We start from the raw sequence: 21891 nt of genomic DNA on the forward strand, positions 1-21891 counted from the left end.
GAAGCCTGATTCAACATTCGTGTGTGCACATGAAAGACGGATTTGTTGCAGAGTTATAATTGTAAGTAGAATTGGGGATCGACATCGGAGTAATTCTAGCAAATGACCTTGTTTATATCCTTTTCCCCTTCCTCCTTAATCACAAATGGTTGTAGCTGATCTAATTAAACGTCATGAACATTATTCTTTCTCTCCTCCTAAACATTTTTCAGATTTTCGGTTTCATTCTTTTAAATTTTTTTAAAGGGCACTGCTACTTATTTATATAAAAACAGACACAACAATCATATACATAACTTTCTATGAAATCAATAATAATTAATTATTAAAAATAATAAATAAAAAGAATCAAGCATTCATTCATGCATTTAGTTACATTGACATTAACCTCATCTCCAGAGATTGGAATATACTATGTATTAGCTGAGTTAATTTCAGAAAAGAATGTTTTTGCGTGCTGATTACTAGATGAAAACGAAAAAATGACTTTAATGCTTCGGTTACTAAAATAAATCAGACTCTTTTATTAAAGAAATAAAGACGAGAGTAAAATATGTACTCAAACGAAACGAGACAAAAAAACATACACAAGGGGTTAGTACTGAAAATAAATTTATAAATTATTATGATAATCATTAAGAACTTATTATCCTTAATTATCGTCTAGTGGTGTGATGCAGAATAGTTCAATAAAACTTTCATAAGGACATTCATCCAAAGGCATAAAGTAACATCCTATGCATATTATTATTCCAATATTCATTCACGGTCTTAATTAAAACCTCATCCTAACTTGATATGCATTCATATGTAAAATACAAATCTCTTAAAATATTATAAAATATAACTTCTTTTTTGTTCGAGCCAATAAATGAATGATACATTTGGCAAGGCATTCAACATTGCTTAAAATTCGTAAAAGGTATACTGGCAAATCCAAAACTAGTGATCGATGTTTTTGGGATAAATTTTGCAACCTCTTTCGTTCATAATATATATATATATATATATAAGATACCAGCGGTAGTACCAGGGATTAACCGGTCGACAAACAAACAAACCTTGCTTTAATAATAAAAAAATAATTCCCTAACAAATCCTCAGCGTTACTCTCCGTTTTTTAAGAGTAAACTCACACGTACTTAATCAATACTTAAATGTTCTCTCCCTCAGATTAAAATAATACTAATAACAGCTTGAGAAAAATGAATAACATGACGTTAGTTCCTGGCTAAATCTAATCTAAAGTCACATTCATTTTTTTGATATTAAGTACTTACTTTTCTGTCTTTATACAATTATATACAAATACTCATCTTTTTTTTTATTTAATATGATACATAAACCCGCGATTGTATTGTTATTTCTTGGATCAAGTATCTACACTCAAAAATGACTTACTTTTAGCACCTACACATACATACATATATAACATAGCTACAGACAGACATTGCTTTATTAATATAGATAAATAGAGTTGTTAAGTTTAAGTAATGTTGGTATGTAAAAAAGAAATCAAAATTGATATGATATCCTTTGCAATTTGAAGAACTCTTGGCACAAGTATAACTTGGCAATCATAATGTTTCATTAGATTATATTCAAGCAGCTACGAGAGGTAGAAAATAAATATAAATCCCACTCCACATGGACAGGAATTACTCCAAATTCACTCTAAGTCCAATAAGACTTATAACTCCCAATCAAATCATCAGTGTTACTCTCTGTTACGCATGAATATACGTACAAGTGGTTATTTTATACCTAAAAATTATCTCCTCAATAATTAAAGAATTAGTATTACATCTTTAAAAAAGAAATAAGAATGTTCATATTGCCAACTACAAAAAAAAAATATATATATACGCTTGTAAATGCTTTGAATTTACAACTATTGATATAAAAACTTCTTTAGTTTGTATGTACTTGTACATGTCTAAATAGAAGCTGGAAAATCCCAAGAATAAATATAAAATCATTAGAATTTTCCCTGATGAAATGAATCAAATCTTGTAAACTTGAGAAACTATCCCTAGTTTCAATTCATGAAAGAGAACTGAATATTGTAATAAGATTCAAATGTATCCTTGGTTTCTAAAGTAAAGTATAATTTGTATTCATGAAAGTAAACCATAACACTGATCATCATATAGAAAATCTTTTTTTGTTCCATATTTCAATTGATCTAATCACAAATATAGATTTGTATCAAATCTAATAAAAGGACGGAAGTTGTCAAGAGCAAAATGCTAAAGCATTTCTATTTTAATTATTTGTTGATCAATAATAACATTTGAATTAGAAAATAATCAGTCATCCACATAAAAATAAAATTATTCTACGTATAATTTGATGTTAACTTTAAACATAAGTTTTTATTTCATATGGTTTCATTAAATCATGAGAAAGCCGTTTAAATTTCGAAAAACTACTTTTTTTAATGGGTTCGTTTGGTAAAAATAATTAATTTTTCTCAATAAATCAATTTTTTCCATACATATATTTCAAATAAAATGTTATATCATTCGTTGTTCATCAGTCTTTTTTTGTTTTGTTTTTTTGTTCCTACTAAACTCCAAACGGGAAAACATAAATTATGAAGAAGTACAAAAAGCGAGAGAAATAAAGTCGAAAGAGTAGATACATAATATTACTGTTATCATTTTTTTTGTTCCGTCCTGCAGTATAATTTGAATTGTTCTTTAAAAATGTAACAACGTGCTGCGGAACTTTTATTCTGAATAAATTGTCTATTTTCCCTCGAAATGATCAAGGTCAGTTGGATCCTAAATTTTAAAATTCACATCTATTTAAGTAACTGGTCGTCATTTTGGACTTGATCATTTATAAAATCATAGTTTTGAACATATGTAAAAATACTCTTTATATTTTTTTTCAATAATAATAGTAAGAAATAATCGATTAGGTATTTACATAATTAATTAATTATCAATGAAGCCAGAAGGAACAATAGGAAATTTTACGTTAATTATTGGGATCATCTTTTTCATATCGATGTAATTCAAGCTTGTATTGACCAAACCCGTCTAAATTGGAAAAATACATCAAATATTCAAATTATGTCTTTCAATTATTTCGATTTGCTCTTTTTTTACGTGGAACTTGTAAACTAAATGGAATTTCATACAACAGGTGGGTTTCAATTAAACTTTGGACTTGGTTAGAATAATGTAGTTTAATACATATTAGTAATTTGTGGCTATATATGTATTCTTAATTACAAAGTACATGAGATAATGCAACAGCGCAGGAAACAAACAATTTATGATCATATGTGACGTAATTGTAGATTTCTTGCTGAATTTTCAAAAGAAATTATGACGTCACAACTACTTCGTTTGCACAGTCATCATGTGTTCATAATCACACATATAAAAAGGTATAGACTCGAAATTACCCGTACAGGGGCTTCCACAGGATTATATTTGGAGGGGGTGGGGGAGAGGGCTTGACAACGTTTTGAAAATAAATCAAAAATCCATAGTAATTCACAAAAAATTTCAAAAATGAAAATATTAAAAATAAAATATAAAATTTTTTATTAGAAAAATTTCTCAAATCCACATCTATTCCCAAAAAATTTAATTAATTAATTTCTGCTGAATAATTTGTTCCAATGACTTTTTCTTAAGAAAATAAATCTTTTAAAAAAATATACCCTCTATTTTCGCGTAAAATTTTTTCATCCTGACCTAAAAAAACCTCTAGTAAATAGCAAAAAAATCCTGTTTTGGAGGGGTTAACCTTTGCAAACGCCCCTGCCGTCAATAGTGATATATATGTTGTGTACAAGATGGAACTTGTAAAAGCAAATTATACAAGTTATAATGAGAATAATACAATAACTGAATGTTCTATGGATGATGGATATACTAATTATATAATTTTGGGACTTTTAGAATACAAATTACTATAACGCGAGTATTTGTACTTTGCAGCAAATTATTATGTTGAAATGCCCAGAGTTATATTACTCATAAATGCATAGTAACCATAGAATTTCAGTCAAAATGAAGTAATAGTATAAATTAATAGTTGGTTATGTAAATGACCAATCTGTAATTAAATCAGACGTTTTAAGACGAAAAAATAGCAACTTGTACAATTGCCTTATACAAGTGCCAACATGAATAGAGATCCCAACTTGTACACAATATATATATATTTGAAAAATACCCGGATATAAGTACTAACCGCTCAATAAAGATTCAAATACTTTTTTTAAACTATCTACAAGGTACTCGTTTTTGCTTGTATTTATGAAATTTTCTAATTGTAATTGATGATTGAGATTAAGTGCCTCAGAAAGGATCCATGTTTTTGATATGTTGTATGAATCCATGGAATAGATGGGACCACACAACACCTTATATTGATGTTCCAGGTATGATTATTACCCGAACCACGCCCTAAATGTGTGTATTGTACATATGTATATTAAAAGATCAAGTATTCTTCGACCATCATTAGTTATATTTATTTTACAATTCCATTTAAGAATACTCTTCCTTCTATAATGATTCCAATTTACTTTCAAACGAAATGAAAAAATACCGGATAAGACTTTGAATATTTAAATATACCAGTAAATTAGTTATTATACTGCTCTATTTTGTTTGCTTCAAATTATATCTTTTTATATAATTATATACCTTCTTTATGTACAAAAAAAAATATTCATAAAATAACTCTTAACAAAATATGTAATTATGAGCGGAAGTAGTGGGCGGTGGTATCCACTTGAAGTCTACAATTACAGTAATCATTCGTGTTTAATTTTGTTTGTATATGTACCTATTTAAAATGTTTCGTTACTAATTTTAAAGAGTTATATTGTTAAAGAAAAAATATATTCATGATTTCATAGTCTAGGTATATTACTCGTATAATAGGCAGGAGAAAAAGTAATTTCGAACTTTTGCTTCATTTCAATACTTTATATGAAGTGTTACAATCATCTGATTTAAGCCAAGTATGCCCAGTTTGATTTGATAACTTGTTGTCAACGAGAATTCAACTTCATAATACCCTTCTCGTAGACGCCCTTGTTCATATTTGCAAAAAAACTCGGACAACCAATTTTCACAGGCCTCTATTGTTGACAAATTTGTAACCCAAGCGCGTTGGCTATAGACTAGAATAGGTTGTAGTCACTTGGTTCCAGGTACGGATTGTAGGTTGGATGAATAAGAACTTCCCATCCGAGCTCCTGGAGTTTCTTGCGTGTCATCAAAGATGTGATGAGGCTGGTATTGTCTTGATGATGCCTTGCTGTATCCTCTCCACCAATGCTGGCCACTTCTGTTCGTTTGCCAGCTTCAAACGTTCCAGTTGTTTACAGTAGAGGACAGAATTGAGCTAAAAGAAAAAAAAAATCGGTCGAACCACTGTTGTGCAAGACGAACGAACCGTATAAATCGTATATTTTATTAGTTGCTTTCAACGCGTTTTTCCCTTTTAGGTATTAAAAATGTAAAATATGGCCAATTTCTTTCTATGAGATCACCGCATGATAATTCAAGACTGTGTCGGTAGAGCGCAATACTATCCAAAAAAGCGTTTGTGGTGTACACTAACACCTTTACAACGCCTTATCGGGTGTGACCAATAAGGAACATGATATACTTGGTTAAATAAAGGGGGGTATACGAAATTACTTTTTCCCCAGCCTAATTGAAATAATTTTTACTAAACTTAAATGGATAAATTGGGTATTATACTAATTTTTTTCCAAAATAATTTCAAATAAATTTTATGGTACTCTATATTTTAAATATTTTGTACTCTTTAAAAATTTTGAATTTAATTTAAATTAAGCCATTTAATTTGGTATTGAAAATTATAGTAGTTTATTAAAAACACATTAATTATGACTTAAGCTACATTCTCACAAACATTCAATTTTCATTTAATGAAGTTATTTTTCTATCATAATATACCTAAAATATTTTCATAAAATTATTTTGAATATTAACAGAGTTGTATAATTCTAAAGTATATTAGAAAAACCATAATTGATGATTGAAGGTATTTATATTAATACATTAAAATTTGTCTGTATCCATATGAATATATCACAACAAGTCATCGGGGAGATCTGTAATAGCAATCCATGATGTATATCATAAAAATATTTTATGTAAGTAATAACAATGTTGTCGTGTTAATTAAATATAGCAGGCGTGTGCATGTATAACAAGAGCTCTGTTTCTGTTCATTTTATTTTTTTGTTATGGGTCTCTTATGTATGTATATAAATTATAATAAATAATAAATTTATGAGCATTATCAATATATGTTAAGATTTTAATTAAATATAAATGCTGGAATGTTGAAATGAATTTTGTTTTTGTTTATTAGGAAAGGGTCTAGAGATTAAATTACTCATCAGTCATCCCAACATATTTTATTTTTATGCTATTATTATTAATTTTTCGTTCTTGACGACAAAATAAAAGTGAATTGATATAAGTATTGAGTAGTTACGTGTGAGTGTGCTCATGGAAAACGGGGAGTAACACTGATGAATTCTAGGGAATTATCTTTTTTTTATTAAAATAAAATGTGTCTCTTAGCCAATGTGTAATTACTCCAGGCAATGCCGGGTAATACCGCCAATAAATAATAAAAATAAGGTAATATGGGCCCCTGAGAATACACTAATATATGTTTTACCATTCATTCAAGAGTTACTTTGTTTTGACATGTGACATTAAATGACATCCTCTTTCAGTCATATTACATTCAAGCTAATTGTACCACCCATGTGAAGAAGGTATTTGTATTTTTTAACTTATTTTCATGGATTTTTTAATTGCACTCTATTAGGGGTACTTTTGTTGTCCAAACAAAGATGGAATAGTAAATATGGAATAGAATATGAAGAATTATTTGGTAATAAGCATTTGTCACTTAAATGAGGTATTTATCAGTGACATAATAAAATTGACTTGTTATTTGAAAAAAAAATATTTTATTTTATTTAAAAAAGAAGAAAAGAGTAATGGTGGAAGAAAAGAGACAGAGAGAAGGGATTTAGAAAGAGAGAGAGGTGTAGAAAGAGACAGAGGGACAGAGATGTAGAAAGAGAAAAGGGCAAGAAGGTTTTATTTTGCTCAAAAACAGCCTCTTAATAACCTCGGAGAGCCAAAAAAATATCATACGAACATGCTTGGTTATTTATACATGTACTTGCTAAATTTCAGACTGATTTGTTGGACCATTTTGGATTCCATGTGTGATAACTCCAAATACCTATAAGATTCATTCGAATTTTAATAAAAATGCGACCTCATTTTATAATTAAAAAATTTATTATTTAAAAGATAGGGCAACTAGTGTAATATGAGATGCTTTTTCAAAATTCCAGCATTACATTTTCTAGAAATGTGAAGGCAATTTTAAAGAAGAAAAAAAGCCACACATATTTATCTTAGCCCCATGCCCCACTCACGCTGAAACTACCCCTGCTTCTAACTGACATACAAACATAGTTCTTGAGTTCCTTAGGGACTTATAATATATAAGAGTTTATGCTTGTCAACGGGTCAACAAATTTTGCTTAGCGGCTACAACACTTAAGCATTAATTTATTTGACATTATAAATCATGATAAGCTTTATAAAATACATTTATGTGTGTAATGGTTGCATAACGAGTAGTATAGCAAAATTCTTTTTTATAATTTGATTAAATAAAATGAAATCATACAAAAACTGGTTTTATATGTTATCCTTTCTTGAACCGATTGTTTTTTATCTATAAAATTGAATTAACTTTGATTAAATTATTGAATGATTAACTTTAAGACATTTTTTTGTTTTGTTTGATTTTTTTCATACTATGGAGTGTTGAAATTTGGTCCGAGACCAAATATTTTTGTTTGTTTTGGTATTAAACCTTCACTACGTGGCGTCACATCTATGATATAGTTTTTAATATTTTTATATAGATTTAAATCAGCTTAGTGCTTAGATGTCACTCCTTGGGGTTTATCATAAGATCTTGGGATATTGACGTTACGTATCGAAATGTCAAAATTTTGGAAATTTAATTAATGCAATAATAATTCAATACTTTTGTTTGATTATATGAATTATATCTTCAAACTTTATTAATCTAGAGTGTTACGACTTTACCACTTGTTTAGTCGTTGTCAACTTGTTCTCGTTTCGTCTCATTTTAACTGCAGCTATACCATATGTTAAAAAGAACAGTGGAACATATTCGGGCGGGCAGTCTCCTATAACCTTAATAACGAAACTTGAAGGGGGGAATGTTTATCAACAATACAAAGATACGCTTAAAACGCATAAAGAAAAGGATTTTATACACTTATAAGTAGATATTATTGAAGGTGAAATAGAAATAACTGATATAATGAGAGTTTCAAGTTGTATTGAAATTCTATAAATTAATATTATTTTCTTGGAATTTTTAGGGATGAATGTAGTAATATTATAAAGTTATAAGTAGCATCCCTAGTTTAGAGCCTTTTTAATGCTTGAAGTCACTAATATTTGTATAAAATAATGTAAATACATTGGATCGGATTTCTCCCCCTCCCCCTTTTTTAAAGATATTTCAGATAACTTTTATGCAACACTTTTTTTCATTTTGAAATAAAATCGCACAGTGAAGAGTCTAGTGATTTTTTTCTAGACCGATCTGTTCCTTCCCTAGAAAGAAAAAAGAACTTGGGACCGGAATAAGACCGGTTTTTTTTTGTAGTCCAAATTTTCCTATGAGAACATGCCAGACCGAAATTTGACTGAATTAGCTAAAATGATAGCTTTTGTAGGATTTCCAGATCGAAACTTGACACCAATACAAAAGACTAAATTTTAATATTCTTTCTTAAATTTGACTATGTATATATATACCCTTGATACTATTCGCAATTTTGCTTTAAATCCTAGTTGAGAAAAATCATGGAATTTGTAATTTTATTTCATAACTCAACATTAAAACTTTACCACCGAGTCAATTAGGAAAAAGATCATTCTTGGATTGTCTTAAATGTAAAGTAAGTTCTTAAGGATTTAATACTTCAACTCAAAAAGCTGAAGACAATCCATTGGATGAACTTACGCTCATGTTTATGTTCATATGCTTAATATATTTTTATTTTCTATTCTATAGAAACGTTCAGACAGGCCCAATTAATGTTTACTTCTCAAACGAGGTTGTTTGGTGATGCAAATAGAGTTACAGAGGTTGAAAAAAGTCCTCATACTTCATGTCCAAGTCGGCTCAAGTAATTGTTCACGAGTCCAAGTCCATCAAAATTATCACCGAGACAGTTCGACTCCTCAGATTTCATTCGAGTTCATTTTAATTTTATAATTATTATATACTTTCTATCGTATTAAGGCTTTTCTTGAGTGTTTACATATATATAAGATTCTTTAAAGAGTACTTTATAGCAAGTAAAAAAAAAAAAAAATTTTTTTTTTTCCCTGTGGAAAATATATATTTCAGTCTTTGGTTGCGTGTCATTAAAATATGAACATGGATCATAATCGAGTAAAAATCCTCACTTCTGCTATTTGGCTAGCATCATATACTTTCTTTAGCCTCCTCTAGTTCTCACAGAACTCTGCAAAGTCTTTTTGTCCAACCTTGGAACAGCCCATGAGTCTACGGTACTCTGGTATAAACCTAGATTGAAACTTACTTACTAAAGGTATTCCATAAATGCAGTACAAACTTCTGATAGAGTCTTGTGTTCAAGACTATACTTATCAGACAGAGGCCATAACTTTGAGAAATTGTGATCAAAATACAACTAAGAGTTTTAAAATGCACAAATAAAAAAACTCTTTGTGATGTGGGAAAACATTTTTTAATAGTGAGTTAGACGAGATGTTCAACTATTCTGGCATAGTAGGTATTATGTTGCTATTAAGTAGTGGGAACATAATATGAATTTAATTTCAAAACCTGTCAAGATATCCACTGTAGGCTATTGAGTAGGATTATTTTTTATAGGTAGATGAGCTATTTAGTGCTTTTTTGCCTTTTTTTTATTTGTCATATATTGAACGCCTTCATAATTGATAATAATACCTATTAATTAGGTTGGCTTCCCTAATATGTCATGAATAACTAAGGGAGATGGACGATCCTTTTTTGGAGTGTTTTTTTTTATTTTTATGAACAACATAATCATATTTGAATTAATCATGGATATTTTTATACGTTATGTGATTTTTCAATTATTAAAATTCTATTAATAGCAAATGTTATAATATTACATTAGATTGGACCTCTATAATAAAAGTTCAGAATTGGATATGAGAAAATATTTTTTATTTTGACATTTATTCATCTCAACAAGAAGATGAAAACATCAAATGTTCGAAAACGATGAAAACATTGCACGATGTATGCACGTTATACGTGTTACCAAACAAGTATATTTATTTACAAATTTACTAAAATTATATGAGACAATTTATAATAAGGATGATAAAATAATGTTGAAATAACTTCTCATCAGCATTTCTTAAATTTTTTTTAAAGTCATTCTGTATTCAGCTCGATAATTTTTGAGTAACAGCATATCTTGATATTTACAAATTTTCAAAACAAAACACGTCCATGAAGGAACTATTTTATGTACATTTAATAGTTATTTTTTTACTTTAGATGAAAATGTTAAATATATATTTTATTATTTCATATAACTATAATATATATTAAATAAATACCAAATTTCAAACTTTTGTCTTATCGGTAGAGCCTGATAGACATATCTCTATAAATAAAGCAAAGTTTTTCGGTGGAGAACTCTTTTTGGGTGTACGCTTAATATATGAGCGACTAATTGGTCTGAGTACTAACAATGTAGTGACGAGCGTGCGTAGTCATAGCTCAGAGTGTCCTATTTCTAAAAAAAAAAAACAGAAAAAAAACAACATTTTTAGTTATCCGTTGGTTACTAAAGAGTTGTTAATACAAATATGGTTTAAATATAAGTCTTTATTTGTATTTTTTTTTTTTCATTTTATATTAAATATTTTTTTTCTGTAAAATATTATTAATTTTCAAATAAATGCTAAAATTAAAGTAATTTTTTTCTAAGTATATGGCTATATAATGAATATGGATAAGAAATACGTTGAAAATCTTTTGTTTTATAGTCTAACAAATAACTTCGAGCAATGCTAGTATTTGTATAAATAATATAAAACTTGATTAATTATTGGTATTCCTATTCATAAAGTCTTTTTTTTTAAAGAAAATAATTAATCAATTAGTCAAAAATAATAAATTAGTATTACATATATTGCCTGATAGTTCAAATAACGACTCTATAGCTAAAGAAAAAAAATCTACTGTGGGATTTTCTTGGAAAAAAATAGGTTCATTATATTCGTAGTTATATATAATAATTTCTTTTTGCCCACACAAAAAGTTGAAGCATAATTAATGAAATATAATTGAAAATGTTTTTATGATTTACCTATTTTCAAAGTTTTCAATAATACAGTCAAACCTATAAGCAGTCAGTCAGGAGGAAACTGAAAAAGTGACAACTTAGTGCAGGTGACCATATCAAACCATGTTTGGTATTTTAGAATAATTCAAAAGTTGGAAATAGCGGATAAAAGTTTACAATAAGGCATAAAATTTACACCTGAGCAGTAATAGTATAACTAAAGATGGAAAAATAGTCTAAATCCTCGTGAGTGTAAATCAAAAAGAAAAATATATGTTTACAACTTTGATAGACGACATATCTACTGAAAAAGATTACTAAATAAAGTATAGTGCTCCTTATTCGCTAATACGTTTGAATTTTGAAAATAATTAATAAGAGCACCAATATATTGCAGATTACTAACATATACATTTTTTTAAATGTATGCTCAAGAGGATTTTCACGAATTTCCACATCCTTATGTATATATTAGGACCTTACAATATGGAGGGAATAATGTAAGGAAAACATTTATTTATGTGAGTGCATATAGGTACTTATATTGTATTCATCAACTCATCAAGATAGTATCTATAAGCAGTCACTTCTTCTTTAGTTTGTACTCAATAGTCTACGTTGATTTAAAAACGTGACCGTTAAAAGCAGGTTCATTTATGAAATATATGTTTTTATTGAATTTAACATTTATCAACATAATGCTTAAATTATCCTTGATTTATATTATAAACTTATAATTAGATGAGAGTAGTCAACGCCAAAATTTATGTAAAAATCCAATCAAGTGATTCTTAGAGAATATTTTCTAGTGATATGTCAACTCGAGTAATTATCGACTCGGTTTAACTCAACGTTAGTCTATAATTCTTTGACAGGACTTAAATTGTGAGTCGATTTTTACAACCGAAAAAAGCCGAGACGACTTCATATTTTATGGAGTTGGCTTGATTATTATTATACCTAGATCTCATGAAATATTTTGAGTTTCGTAGCGCTGCTGTCCCTAAGTGATTTTCTAATCAACCATAATTTCTACTGGGGTTATTCAAGACAGAAGACAAACTAGACAAGAAGAAGTTTTAATGTAAATTTCTCAAACACAATCAATCAAATGATTACTAAAAGCAGCCAAAAATATTTATATTGTGTAGATTTTTGTGTTCCAAGAGTCTAAATTAAGTATTATAAATTTCATTCATAAAACGTCTGTCATAAATTAATGCAACTTTGAAATCGATGTATCAGAGTTTCTGCTAAAAAAAATTTAGAACTAAAATTATTTTAAAAATTTTGCTCAAATTCGTTTAGCTCATAAAGAAAAAACTATTTAAAATAAATAAGTGTCCTTCTAGCGGGAGTGTGTAGTTACTTAGTATTTTTTATTTTATCGACTCAATTCTATTCTACTCAAGTCGACTCAACACTAGATATTTTACTCGAATTCCGAAATATTCACTTTTTATTATGCATTTCAGGTTTTCTACATTTTTTTTACAAAATACTATCATTACAGAATTTAATTACTATGCTACAAATATCTTTATTGGGGGCACTGGGCAGATTTTGCAATGTGATGTAATCCATTAAGGATGTAAGAATGTTTGTTACATCACTAGATGGACTGATAATTTAGCCAAAAAAGTGTATGAATTACATATTATTATGATCTGTTTTGTTATATTTCTATCAGTTTAACGACCAAAAGGAAGGAAAAAAGTTTCAAAGATCTAAATATTTAGATATGTGTTTACTTATACTTTCTGTTAGGAGATCAAGGGTATAAGTAGGTATTACATAATCTTCATTTGATTTATGTGACTTAATTGGGATCTTATTTTGTTTTACAAATGGAATCTATTAATTTCTAATTATGTCATTGTGACTAGTAATTTTTGATAATTTTCAAAGAATGAATAGTAAATAGTTTGTTGATAATAATTAGTTGAATAATACAAATGTAGTCTAGCTCAATTTTAATAAAAATATTTTCAGCTTGACTTTATATTTACTGCCACATTTGCACAAAAATGGATTAACATGCTCCAAAATTATATTTTATCATATATTTTTTCTATAGCTTATATTTTTTAAACACAAATTTTATAGAGGTGTTCAAACAATGTAAGAAAAGAGCAAATTAATATGACTACATTGTTATTTAATAAATAAAAAAAGACTGTTTTTTATTCCAGACAATCTTTTTCCTACAGACAAAATTTGGTTTATTAAGATATATATTTTTGGGAATAGAACCTTTTTTTTTTTTTTTTTTTTTTTTTTACTCAAATTTAAATGTTCATGAGTTCTTTCTGCTTTCGTTACATCTAAATATCAGTGATTACATTAAGGCTGATTGGATTAATTAATTTTTTTAAATCTATATAATAAATTTTTTCTTTATTTGTAGAATTTAATTTAGTTCTGATGGATAATAATTACAAATAAGTTAGCATATACATATTATAAATACTCAAACTACCTATCAAAAACTATGATTATGCCGTTCAACTAAAAATAAGTTATTGCAATTAGTGTAAATGGAGAGCTACCTTGACTTTTTTAACTAAGGAATGATCCTGAAGGTATAGGGGATCACTTTTTATGGCTTATACTCAGGAATACATTGAATCACTTCGCCTAGCAAAGTTATTTCCTTATGATTAAAAAGTCAAAGTGATTGAATTCGAATTTTCCACTTATGTTGCCTCCAATTTCGAGTTAGAAAGATAAAATATGACAAGTATGCAAAATTGTAACCCATACTTGGTAGTTTACAAGCCTAGAATGGACCACAATCAAATTGTCATACTTACTTTTAGAGGGTAATTTTTATTTGTTGTTGTTGTAGTTGTTTTTCAAAAAAATTAAATATATACATTTCTTCTATCACAAATTACTCTCAATAATTTAGTGTTTTTTTTTATTTTTAGGAGACTATTTTTCATGTTTCAAGCTACAACTTTGTGTAAATTATTTTTTTGTTACAATAGTTCTAACATATTCAAAATCGACTTTTTAAAATTTGCGTTTTTTTTTTAAAGTTAATTTTCCTCAACTTCTGGATATCTCCGATAAAATACGGTATGATCTAGTATTCTGTAGACTTTTCTCCATCAAATAGGAAAATTTTATAAAATCCTTTCACCTGACATAGACATTATTTCATTTCCAAAATGTTGTTTTGCAATCACAAATTCAGTGGACTAAAAGAAGTAGAAAATAGATTTTTATATAAAACTATGAATACATTTTTATGTCACCTTCAACTTTGTGTAAAAAAAAAAAGTTTAAATAGCTATAATACATTCAAAGTTGCCTTTTTGAAAGTTTTGTTTTTCTTCTAAAAGGTTCATTTTCGACATCTTTTAGACATTACCGGTAAATTAAAGGTATGATTCGGGGTTTGTCTATAAACTGTCAAAATTTTATTTAGAAAAATCAGCTGACATCGACATTATAGGACTTACAAAGTCCATGAACATTAAGTATAAGGTTAAGTTAAAAGTTCTGAGCGTTTTTCGCTAGATATTTTTAGTAATTGAATCAAAAAAAGCTTAAAGTGCGCTTAAAGATTAATTGTTCACTAAAAAAAAGTTCATTTATAGTTTTGTGTTTGGTGAAGCCAGTGGTGTGTTACCGCGTTCCGAAATGAAGTTAAAAAAATGAAAATTATATACATCCTTCAGTATCACTACGACCAAGATGAAAAGGCAGAGCAGGTGACCAAAAAAAAAATGCTGTTTATGGACCCAATACCCAATCGAATGCAATAGAAAAGCGGCAGTTTCAACAATTCTGTTCTGGTGATATGGACGACAAAAATGTTAATAAAATCATGTTAATCGTCGAGTTGAACCGGCATGTGAGTATTTATTCCAAGAACTAAAGATTAGCCAGAAAGCTGTTTGGAACCATCTACATCAGATAATCCTAACTATGTTAATTTTATTGTCAAAATAAAGCGAAAAAACGCTCAGAACTTTTTACTTCGCCAATTATTATATTTTTAGTTGAGGAATAATACACTAAACTAAAAATATAAAGGGTTTTCAAAGGAAGAGTGATTACTCTACTCAATTGCCGGACAAAAGTGTCAAAAAAGAGTTTAAAAGAACTCAGAAAACTCATTCAAAATATTCTTGCAACGGAGGAGATGGTTTTCTTTCATTGTTGGTGTCAAAAGTGGCCTCTTTGCCCTCACCAGGCTATTCCCAACCCCCTTTTTGATAGCTCTCTGGACAGTCTGGCGTGAAACACCAAGATTTCTTGCATGGGCCCTCATGGAATTGAGAGGATTGGCCTGGGGTTTTTTTTTTTACTCCTCTGGGTTCAGTTTGGTATTTTTGAAAGAGGCATTCTTCCTTTCTTACGTTTTGGACTTGGTAACGATGAAGACGGTATTCTTGGAGACACCCAACTGCTTGGAGTGCGCGAATGGAAATTTGTCAGTCATGTTCAAGTGTCATTTTCTCGACTTGTACGTAAGCTAGAGAGCTCAAGTTTGTTTTGATATATAACTAATTGTTGATGCTAAAATATATCGAAATATGATTTAATTTTAATAACTCCATTTTGATTCATTCTTAAATTAATAAATGTTGAGATGTTAATGGACTACTTGGTATTGTAACAATATAACTCTTCAAATACTCAACTCACAAACTGAGTAAAAAACATACTTTATGTTATTGTAAATTCTTTACCAATTTATAAAAGATACAGATACTGCGTTAAAAGGAGTAAGTATCATCAACTCAACAACCTTAAAACTAAAATCATTATTTTATTCAAATCTGAAATCATGACGGCAAGATTATGAACGGAGGGATCTATCAAAAATCTTACTATGACCGCAAAGTAATTAATTACTTATAAACATAGAAAATACTATTTATTTGTATATAGTGTTATTTATAATAAGAATTGTAACTGCTTCAAAAAAAAGAAAATTGTTTCAACCATGACTTAGCAATGAGAAAGAGACATATTAAGATTTGCCATAGATAACTATTGGAGTGCTCAAGTTGTGTGAACGCAGGTGTACAAAAACAAGCTTTCAAGTTAGTTGTCCTGTTAGTATTACATATCACAAAAATAAATTTTAATATTAGCAGGTAGAAAATGTTGAAAGTATGTACAAAATTAATTATGAAACTCTTCAAATCCAAAGAAAACTTCTATTTTTTTTTAAGTTTAAGGTTTTATTTAAAAAAAAAAAAAAGATAGAAGGCCAATAACGTTTTTTTATTTTTGCCCATGATCAATGTGACGTCCCTTATGCCATCTTGGCACACTATTCAGCTTTACGTAGTTTTAAGTTGAAAAAACTCCTTCCTCCGATCCACTCCCTCCTTAACGATTATAGACGTTGTTTTAATGTGGAATCTCCCATTTCCCTTTTAGTGGCCATGTGATTTATTTATTTAGAAGTCGTCTCCAAAGGGATGTAGTCAAAAGAATAAAGTTTGTTTGTTCATTCTTTTTAACAATAATCTCATATCTGGATAATTCTGGAAACCATTTTGAATGGAAACATTTCAATATTGGTGCATAACATAACGTTTGGTTTGATCGAAATAGAAATGTTCTATTTAAAATGAATCATATAAAAATCATACATAGCAATGATTCATGGTTTAGTCATGTCTTCCTCAAGTTATTGCATGATAATAAATGTACATACATAAATATACTGTCTACTTTACTGTATGACAACCAATATATCAAAACTCATATTTGCACAAAATTGACTCATTTTAAAGTATTAATTACGAAACTTCTTAATTAATAATACAACTATTTTCAAAGTAGTGCTGTATGGTATACCTGCGCCAAAGTAGAACCAAAATGTTGACGCTTTTAAAATGGTATAATACACAATTGGGATTTGAAACGGTACTTCTGGTAATTACGTCATTTAAAAAATTGGTCCTCGCCATACAATCAAAATTTTCTTTTATACAAAAAAATAGAATATTATGTCGAATCGAGTAATTAGTGATGTACTTAAGTAGATGAATTTTTAAAAGGGAAATAATGAAGATAAAACTTTGAGATGCTACGCCCATTTCTTATTTTGGCGGTATTTTGTTTTTTGTCTAAGCATTCATGAATTAATATTTTATATTAACTGTGAGATCGTGAATTTTTTTACAAAAATGTGGTATATGTATAGTATATTCCCTCAGAATTTAAAAGAACCTCATGGAATTCTCTAAGGAATATATCAGCTAAACCAAGAGATGATTAAAAGATCAGGTAAGCGATCACATGAGATATGTCGATAAATGGTTGGGAGACACTGGGGAACACTTCAATTCGAGAGGACATAAGAAATCCGATATTAAAGTACAGTTGCTAGAACAAGTACAGTTTATAAGAGTTGATGCTGATATGATACAGATACCCACTGAAATTAATAAACATTGAATTAAACGCTCGTAAAATTTACTGTATAACAGTTTCGTTTTCAAAAAATCACTTTTTTCGTAATATAACTATGAATTTATAAGAGGTTGCGCTTTTGTCCACGGAAAATATTCCGATATTTTATTATTAATCTGTGAATACTTAAATATGAGGAAGAGAAAGCGTACTAAAGGAGACACAGTAGGGGTATTCATACCTTTTTAGTTCAGTGAAGGGTATATTGTTCGAAATAAGAGTAGATTGCAGTCAATTTATTAAAAAACTATATTGTATAATACAATTAGACAAAATAAATTTTTATAAAGGTTGAAGACACATTATCAATATTTCTAATGAATAAATCATCATTTTAATCCCACTATTCAAATTTTTGAATACTGTTTTTTCTTTAGTGTTCAATTAAATAGAGGTTATTTTTATAATTTTTTAGTAAATATCATAATTTACTTCAGAAGCTAATTGTTTTGCCTTGCACTTGAAAATTTGACCCATATATATAACTGCAAAATAATGTTCTTCATCACATTCACCGTCAAAAATTTAAAGGAATAATAAAGGAATCTTCTGCTATTAGTTTTAAAATATTATAATCAGTGAAGATATTTAAAAAAAAAAAATTCTTAATATAGACCTGTTGTTTTTAATATCTGAAAGTATTGAATAACTAAACGTACACACTGAGAAAAGTAATTATTTTTTTTAGACTTTGACGCCTTCTAACTACTAGAACAAAACAATTATTTACCATATCGATGGATTTTAATGCAAGAAACTTAAGGGACATATGGGAGTAGTCAATTTTACTATCTTACTAGATGTTTATAAATATATAATTGTATTAAGTGTAAATCGTAGTAAATTAATCACAAGTACTATTTTCACAAAAAATATAAAATAATTTATTTATTCCTGCATAATCTGATAAAGTAGTATGTATGTAGGAGGTTTTGTGGCGTTTCTCATTCTCTCTTGCTTAGATATTATTGTATTGATATATAAATGTAATCGTATATATTATTTTAAACATTTCTAGTTTTAAATTTTATGTGAATGCTTGGGAATTTAAAATTTTTGATATATTATATTTCTGAAGAAGTCTCCAATGGAGACGAAATCGATTGAACGTTACTTATCCTCTAAAAATTTTCGTTTTATTGTGCTGGTTGAGTCAAGTCCGTCTTCTTTAAAATATAATACATTGATGATATAATTATTTATTATGTATTTATGGATAATATATTATTCTTTCGATATTGTAAATCACACCATTGTTTTATCTTGGTCACTAGTAATCAAAAAATGTTTTACATCATGTTTTGCTTACAAATTGTACTCGATATAGACAAAGTAAGTGTATATTTGATTTTTTTTCTTCTAAATTATTCATCATTCCCATGATAAATAATGTTTTTGTTATGTTATTATCTAGGGAAATTGTTGAAAATGAACTGATTAAGGATTATTTTAATGAATAATAAATGTTATTTCTTCATTTGCCCCTTTCTTTTCTTCCTACGGCCTGCTAATAAATGGACTTTTCTTATAAGATCAATTACAATTACAAATATGAAGTTTTTTGAGCCAAAAAATTATCAAATTGCTCAAAATCAAGGATTTTGAAGCTCATGTTTCAAATATGGCGCTTATATGTATGGCGTTATGGAGTTGAACATATTTTTTTATTTAAGAAGTTTTTGTGTTTCAACAAATAATAATAATTTACATACTTTTTTTGACAATGTTTCTTATTAAATATTAATTATACTCTTCAAATAATATAAAAACAATGATTTATTGTTTCAGTTTTTTATGCCATATTGAATTTCAATCCTATTTTGTGCCATTCTCCATCCATTTTTTCACTCCTTTTGTAATTAAAATTGCAAACAGGTTATCTAATAACTTTTATGTATATTTATAAAATATGTCGTCTACCCATCACTTTATGGAGTTCTTAAATTAGCTTTGGTTATAGTTACCCCGGGTAAATATAACCAAATTTTAAATCATTACAAATTTATTATCGATTATTACAGTTTGCTTTGTCAATTAGATTATAATGCCTTTTTACCATAATTTCCTTGATTTTAATTAAAAACTATTCACTTATTTCTTATTGAATTGAAACTCCAATGGCCAAATTTTTTTTGGTATTTCATTAAGTCCATTGGATTTTAAATTGATTTACATACTAGGTTTGAGCATAGGTGGAGTTTGAAATTTGTTGTGTTTGTGACAATTTGTAAATGCAGACATACTAACAATAAGTAGGGAAAATATATATGCATATCATAAATCTTAAGGATCAGGAGGGAGGCCGGTCCTCTCGCAAACTCCACTTATGGGTTTGAATCGGTGCGTTATGAGGTTTTGGGTAATGATGTGTTGAATGTATTAAAGTATTTAAGGGTTTCAATTGGTCTGATCAAAAATAAACTGTTATTTTATCATTTCGAATTTAATTCTCCTTGGATCAACAAATTTTTTTTTTATTATATTAGTACGCATGTACTAATCATCTTTTGGGGGTACTGGGCGATTTTCTCTTTAGAAAAAAATTGAATGAAAAAATTATTTAGGGTAAAATTCTCTAAAAACTTTTGAAGGATTGTACATTCATCAAAATTTAGATTTTGTTAAAAAATAACTATTTTAGAAGAATATTGAATCTTTCAAAAGTTTTAAACAATTTTTCCCTAAATTGATTCCCCATTTTTTTCCTTGTAGAATATCGCAGAGCACACTAAAAACCATTTTAACTTTTTATCCTTAAAAAAACTAACACTGGAAAATGTATGATATCATCATTTGTACCAATATAATAATAAAATTATTCGAGAATCGAATGAGAATTGACTTGTGAATTAGAAAATAACAGTTTCTTTTTCACCAAAGAAGTACATAAATGTATTAGCAATCAGGGATTTGTGACACATTAAATGTGTATGGAAAATTGCAATTTATTGAATTATGAGTAATGATATAATTAAATATTTAATGTTTATCAGACATTACTCATGAGTTAGTAATAAATCACGATACATCTTTATACATAAATGGCTTTGTTCGAGTAAAGTTAAAAAAATGACAAAACGCACCTGTTAGCTTGGCTATGTGAAATATTTATTGAAGTCTCAGCATCCCTAGCGGACAAAATGATATCGGGTAGCCAACAATCATGCGGAATTCGTATTTTCACATAGTTTTCAGCTTTAAGTCAGCAAATGTAATGACGTCATAAGTTCTTGTATTAAATTTATGAAAAGTTGGTGCCAATAATCTTATATACCAGCTTTTAATTTTAAAGTTTATGTTTAGTGGCTCAACCAAACATGTATCGAGAACGATAAAACACATGGATTGTATCATGAAACTTAATTTCACTATTGCTAATTTTTGGTATTAGTAACTACTTATTATATAATAACTTTTAATGTTTTGTATATTAAATATTTTATATTTTTTACCCTCTCAATTTGTTGATTTTATTATATTATTGTTGATGAGTTATGCAATATTGAATTTACTCTAAATGGAAATATTACTTAACTTTTAGTGTCTATATACGAACTTGTTTATGATTGATCATTATATTAAATGTGATACCTATTTTCATTATTGATTTGCACTACTTTTTTTGTCTTTCCTTACCTTTATTATATTATATTTTTGTCTTATTTTCTAGTGTGAATAACATACATTCCCTATCTGATATTCAATACTGTAGTAATCTCAAGGAACTTTATATTCGCAAAAACAAAATTCAAGAATTGAGTGATATATGTTGGTTACGAGGATTGTCTAGTTTAACCAATCTCTGGCTTGAAGAAAATCCATGTTGCGCCTCAGGATCCTATTCAGAGCAATAGTAAGTTTCATTTATATTTCGTAATTAGTCAGTTTAATCAAGATAATTCAGGTGTTATATTTGCGTAATGTTATCGAAATTATGGCCGGTGATATTCATGATGTAGCACGTTATTACTTTTTTTGTACCA

At 28.2% G+C, this 21891-nt stretch overlaps 1 protein-coding gene across 7 annotated transcripts in view; it reads left to right on the forward strand.

Moving 5' to 3' along the window:
• LOC121117918 (uncharacterized) overlaps positions 1–21891 on the forward strand; it is an 87375-nt gene that overhangs the window by 53434 nt on the left and 12050 nt on the right. For all 7 annotated transcript variants that reach the window (XM_040712448.1, XM_040712468.1, XM_040712454.1 and 4 more), the window contains exon 3: positions 21579–21761. In XM_040712448.1, coding sequence (XP_040568382.1) covers positions 21579–21761 — 183 coding nt within the window. The remainder of the gene's footprint in view (positions 1–21578; positions 21762–21891) is intronic.

This window comes from Lepeophtheirus salmonis, chromosome 1 (genome assembly GCF_016086655.4).
Source record: "Lepeophtheirus salmonis chromosome 1, UVic_Lsal_1.4, whole genome shotgun sequence".
Lineage (NCBI taxonomy): Eukaryota > Metazoa > Arthropoda > Copepoda > Siphonostomatoida > Caligidae > Lepeophtheirus > Lepeophtheirus salmonis.